At 34.9% G+C, this 6,106-nt stretch overlaps 1 protein-coding gene across 1 annotated transcript; it reads right to left on the bottom strand.

Moving 5' to 3' along the window:
• Window positions 1-743: 743 nt before the first annotated feature.
• On the bottom strand, window positions 744-2,438 carry LOC131036887 (basic blue protein-like). Its single transcript, XM_057968899.1, has 2 exons — window positions 2,187-2,438; window positions 744-1,057 (listed from the first exon to the last, which is right to left on the bottom strand). Exons 1-2 carry the CDS (start codon window positions 2,359-2,361, stop codon window positions 855-857), a joined length of 378 nt encoding a protein of 125 aa, XP_057824882.1. The 5' UTR covers window positions 2,362-2,438; the 3' UTR covers window positions 744-854.
• Window positions 2,439-6,106: the final 3,668 nt, after the last annotated feature.

Genomic DNA, 6,106 nt, shown 5'->3' with positions numbered 1-6,106 from the left:
CAATTGCAGCTACAAGATCTGAATAAATTCTTGTGATGGATGTCCATCCCCTGTTCCAAAGCTCCCATTTTCGCAGACGCTGAGAGGAAGCTGGCAAAGGTTGCGATGTCTAGCTTTACACCTGCCCATCTCATTCGGTTGAAATCGTCTAAATCCTTTTAAAGAAATGGATCTTCTCCATACCCTGCAATCACAGCGTTCTGTGAGACCATATTTCTTCAAGGCATTCGGTAAAACCGTTCACGTACCTTGTCTATGCTTCCATATTTTGATTGAATCTCTACCATAGCGTTTCCAACTATGATATTTGATATTTATCGGCCGTGTTGTGCTGGGCTGTAAAAATCCTTGACCATTTCATGACAGCGGCGACATAAATGGGAATCATTAGGCGGAATAAAGTCTGAATTCAAACATTAACGGTGCTAAACGGGACTAGACGGAACGGGTTTGGGAGAAGGTATGGGCCCACACCAGCCACCTAAGCAGTCAAAGCTTAGTGTGTGCTGGTTAAGCCATCCCGGCAGATTGAGATCAAAGAGTGTTGTAGAGTTTCCTTTAAAAAACAAATAGATCTACGTAATTTGATCAAAAAAGACTTTCAGTCATAAGCAAACACTTTACTCTTAAATCAAGCATGAGAAACACAAATCTTCAACTCAATATTGTCCCCGAATCTGGAAAAACAACTGAAAGAGAAAGTGCCGTCTCACATTGATGCCAAACATTCCACACAGTCAAGATAAAATCAAAATGTAACATTATTAATTACAGATTACATTCATTTGCTCTTCTCAAATAAAAAAGGCATCAAGACATGCTTGACCTTTGATTCAACAACACATCTCCTAAACCTAAAACGCCTGAACTTTGAGCTTCATCCCACTTGAGCAATGCCCCGGAACGCTGCAAATGAAATAGTTCCAACCCTTCTTCAGATCAATCTTATCCTTTCCAGAGGTATACCTCTTTGCTCCTTTTGACACCACACAGTTTGTGTAATCCTTTAAAGACCCCACCTGCGCTACGTCGTGTATATATCGTGGGTAGATGAAAACTGCAACACCAACAAACAGCATTACATTCACACTGAATATAACCCATGAATCAAACTGAAAAAATTAACAAAACTGTTTTTGAATTCAATTATGTACAATATTTTTCATCAATGTTTCCGATCACATTCTGTGATCTATCTATCATCAGAAACCAAAAAAATCATTAAAAAAATGTAAAATTACTGACTCAGTAAAAACAAACACTGAATATAACCCATGAATCAAAGTGAAAAAGTAATAAACAGCATTACAATCATACTAATATAACCCTGGAATCAAACTGAAAAGTTAACAATTTACAGCAATATAATCACATTGAATATAACCCATGAATCAAAATGAAAAATTAGAAAACAGTATCAATATTTCGGATCACTGAGGTGATCCATCTTCAGAACATCAGAATGAAGAGAACCATAAAAATATATAAAGTTGTAGACCCAATAAACACTGAATATAACTAGTGAATCAAAGTGAAAAATTATCAAACAGCATTACAATCACACTGAATATAACCCATGAATCAAACTGAAAAGTTAACAAGTTACAGTAATAACAAACAACATTACAATCAAGACATGGCTATTTTTTAATTCAATTGTGTACAATATTTTTGTATCAATGTTCTGGATCATATTCAGTGATCCATCATCAGAATGAAGAAAACCAAAAAAATCATAAAAATATATAAAGTTACAGACCCAATATAAATAAACACTAAGTATAATCCATGAATCAAGATAAAAGATTAACAAACAGCATTACAATCACACTGAATATAACCCATGAATCAAGGTGAAAGATTAATAAACAGCACACTGAATATAACCCATGAATCAAGGTGAAAGGTTAACCAACAGCATTGCAGTCACACAGAATATAACCCATAACCTATGAATCGAACTGCATTACTAACAAACAGCATTACAATCCACTCAATATAATCCATGAATCAAACTGAAAAATTAACACACGATATCACAATCACACTGAATATAACGCATGAATCAAACTGAAAACTTAACAAACAGCATTACAATCACACTGAATATAACGTCCCATGAATCAAACTGAAAAACAAATGAATAGAATGAGATTTTATGGGAAAGAAAAAGATTTAAATATTACGTAAGCTATCTCCGGCTTTGTACTTAACACTGGAGAACTTTTGGTAGGAGAGAAATCCCCATCCTTGGCTTCCTCCCACTTTGTACACACGCCCTTCCACTGATCTCCATTGAAAGTTGATCAACACAAAAAACATCAGCAAAAGAACTGCACTGCCTCTTCCATGGCTACCCATTACAAGCTATGACCAAGACCCGATAAAACTCCAAAGTAAACCCTAAAATTGCTTGGAGTGTGCTTGTTAAGATTCAAGTGAGGCCATGAGAATATATATATGTATAAGATCACGAGTGCTCTCATTGTAGGGAAGATTCAAGGAAGATGGGATCTAAGACTCTATCATATAGTTTATTGTACATTTTTGTTGAGATTGGGAACATTTTGGACTTGGTGATTATGATGAAATTTAGTAGTCTTAATAATTTATGGAGTTTTGTGCATGAATGTGTGTTTTGGTGGGATTTTGTCTGTGCTATTAAATTTTGTTTTGGTTGGATTTTCTCTGTGCTATTAAATTTTATTAATCTCGAAATTGAGGAAACCAAAGTAGTAACGTGATGAGTGCCTGCGTGTCTTTAGTTGTTTGAAGGTGATTATGGATTAAAATATTTTCAAGTTCAAGAGTTGCAATTTTTATTGGTGCAGTGACTGAACAGGTCCATTTTTTAATTTTGATTTGATAATGTTCTGTCTGCAACGTCAACCAGTCTATGGATTAATAATAATTAGATTTTTTTAGATTGCACTAAAAATTTAAGAATAAATTTGTAGGTACAGCTGTACTTCATGTTAAGGTTGTAAGGATAGTTTGTTTTTATAATTTGTTTAATTGTAGGTAGGGACTCATACATTTGTTTACGCAGCACCCATATTGTGCCACCCATATTGTACCATTGATCATGTTTTTTAATTAATTAATAATTAAAATATAACATGTTTTTGGGGGTGAGTACTATCATTATGGGGATAGCGCCCTATATTACTTTTAAAAAGAAAATTACATAAACGAGCATTCAACATAACAACATTGTCTCAACTAGATGCATCTGTCACTTGACCAAACATACCATACAAGAGAGAGCAAAAGTCCACATACAACAGAACCAAATTACATGTTTCCTCTTAATGCTTGGTAAATCACCGCTGCATATTCTCCAATGCTAATAACATTTTTGGTGGACTTCTCAGGAAGCCACCACTCCGTTGCTTCGGTCAAGTTTCTGAATGGTGCCATGTTTCCATTGAATACTTCCCACGTGTTCTCCCCAAATACCTTCAGGCACTCACGCTCCTCTAGCCACACTTCCCTCCATGTCATCTCCCTCTCGGTTTCGCTATCCATGGAACCTTCACTGTTCACCGCAGCGTCCTCAGGGGCATCCTTCGGTTCCGAGGACAAGTACTCCTCGACTTGGAAATATACCTTTAGTATGCTTACTCTGGTGCCCTCAACAAGATTTAGGATGTCGTTGGCCACATAGTCCGCGATGAATGGTTTCACAAAGTCATCCAAAAGCTCCACCGCACGCTCCCCTGACTCTATGATGTCCACTAGGGGCATTATAGCCGCCTCCAGGATAGTAGCATCACACCAGTGTCATCCAAAATTGAGATTGGTGCCAATTAATCCCCAGATAGCATCAAAAACAAAGTCTTCGGTGATAAATAAGTTTCGAAGCTATGTTCCTAACGTATTGCTACAGCACACAACTAATATCTCCAAAATGAGCCATTTTTATCGACAACACAGACAATTATGAGAGATCATTCTTCTGTCGAGTATTTATGGATATACGCATGATCCGGTTCCCAATTATCATCATTCCATAAAATCCACCAGATTCTTCCTCTGAACTTGGGCAAACTGAGTTTGATGTTGTGTCTAATTCTGCATCCAGTACTTCCCAAATGCACAGGCCAATGCTTATCCATGTGAAGCCTCAATCTACCGTCACTTTTAGAACTCGTGATTAGGGCTTATGTTCTCTGCCAATTTTACCCAGATACGTACTCTTTTACACGTTTCCGAGGTGTATGTCACTGCCGCCAATACCCTAGCTCAGGTGTGGATCCGGTTAAAGCAATTAAAATATATCATGTGTTTATTTTTTAATTAATTATTAAATATGGTCAATGGTATAATATGGGTGCTAGATAGACATTGTTGGGATTCACACCCATGGTTATTTCCTTGTAAATATTGTGTTTTAAATGGTCACTTGATTCAATAGTTGAGCACATTATAGTTATAGTATTTATTGATTTAATGTCCAATATTTTGACAATATTGGACCAATAGTTGTGATTTAAAGTTGTGAGTGTTGATGATGACTACCCATAATTGAATAAAATGTATTCCTTAGATCTAAAAAAGTAACAAATCATGTGATAACATATCAGCGCACTAATAAAACATGAGTTAATGCACAAGTATTAGTCTCACTTTTTGGGGGTCTTTTTGGACATTTTGGCAAAAAAATGTTGATGTGGTATCAAATTTGATGATGTGGCCCTAAAAAAAGCATGTGATGCCACATCAGCACACCAATAAAACATGAGTTAATGCACAAGTATTAGTCTCACTTTTGGGGGGTCTTTTTGGACATTTTGGCAAAAAAATATGCTGATGTGCCATCGAATTTGATGATGTGGCCCTAAAAAAATCATGTGATGCCACACCAACACACCAATAAAACATGAGTTAATGCACAAATATTAGTCTCACTTTTTGGGGGTCTTTTTGGACATTTTGGCAAAAAACATGCTAATGTGGCATTAAATTTGATGATGTGGCCCTAAAACATTAGTTATAGCATGTGACTTGCCTAGTAAACTATTGTAAAAAAAATTGGGAGTGATTTGAGATTTCTAAATAGGATTTTGAGAAGCATGAAGTACTACAAGGTCTTCTTCCCTAATCATGTGTAAATATTTAAAAAAATAAAATAAAAATTAATTAAAGATAAATAAATATTAATAGTTGTAATTATGATGACAAAATTGTAATATGGTTGAAAGTATAATTCCTAATAATTAATTAAAAGATTATTAATTGTTGTGGTTAGCTTATTATAATATGTAAAATAAAAAATATTTTTATAAATGGAAAAAAGTTAAACCGATAAATTTGCTTATACTTTTATTGTTTGTTATTGTTTATGGTGAAAGTGTATTAACAATATTGAAAGACTAAATGAATTCAACCACAAAACCCTAGCCTAACAACAACAAAGATCCACCATAACATATGAAGATTACCTAAGACAATGCAAATCAAATGAAATCACAAAGATTATACCATCACATGTCCAATAGGGTTTGGATCTCCATTCTTCCTATCTCCATTGATCTTGCGTGATATATTTGCTCTCAAATTTTATGTGTGCACAAGAGCTCAACAAAGAACGGAAATGTGGTTGCAAGTAGGATCGCATATGAAAGTTCAAAAGCGTAGTGTAGTCGAGTAATCATCGGGGCTGAATGCATAGTGAGTGTAATCAATTGATTAGGATGCATAGATTGATTAGGGTTTGATAATGAAGGAAGCATCTCCTTATATAGAAGACACTATGTGAAATGGAGGGATAAGATTGAGAGGTGTAAAAGAGGTCGACTATGATTAGAGAGTAGGTAAAGAAATTAATAAAATAATAAGAGGGTAGGTAGTGTATGAATTAAGAGATGAATGAAGAGGATAAATAAGGCTAGAAGAGGATAAATGAATTAATTAAATAAATAAAGATTTATTTAATTAATAGAAGAATTAGGCTAAAATAATTAATTAAATAAATTATTTATTTAATTAGACATGACAATTTTAGGTGTCTACATTTTGCCCCTCTTTGAGACAATGCAGCTTGTCGCGTTGTTTCGAAGAAGATAATATGAACCGATACAAAGTTGCCCCGAGATGGGAATGA

The sequence above is a fragment of the Cryptomeria japonica genome, chromosome 2 (assembly GCF_030272615.1).
Source record: "Cryptomeria japonica chromosome 2, Sugi_1.0, whole genome shotgun sequence".
In the NCBI taxonomy this organism is placed as follows: domain Eukaryota; kingdom Viridiplantae; phylum Streptophyta; class Pinopsida; order Cupressales; family Cupressaceae; genus Cryptomeria; species Cryptomeria japonica.
This window is presented reverse-complemented; position numbering and strand designations above follow the sequence as displayed.

What these genes read in the sequence shown, in the direction of transcription:
- LOC131036887 (XM_057968899.1), bottom strand. Translation starts at nt 2,361, where the DNA reads ATGGGTAGCCATGGAAGAGGCAGTGCAGTTCTTTTGCTGATGTTTTTT. An exon ending in CAAAGCCGGAGATAGCTTAC is followed by an intron (nt 1,058 to 2,186) that starts GTAATATTTAAA and finishes TTGGTGTTGCAG; the next exon opens with TTTTCATCTACCCACGATAT.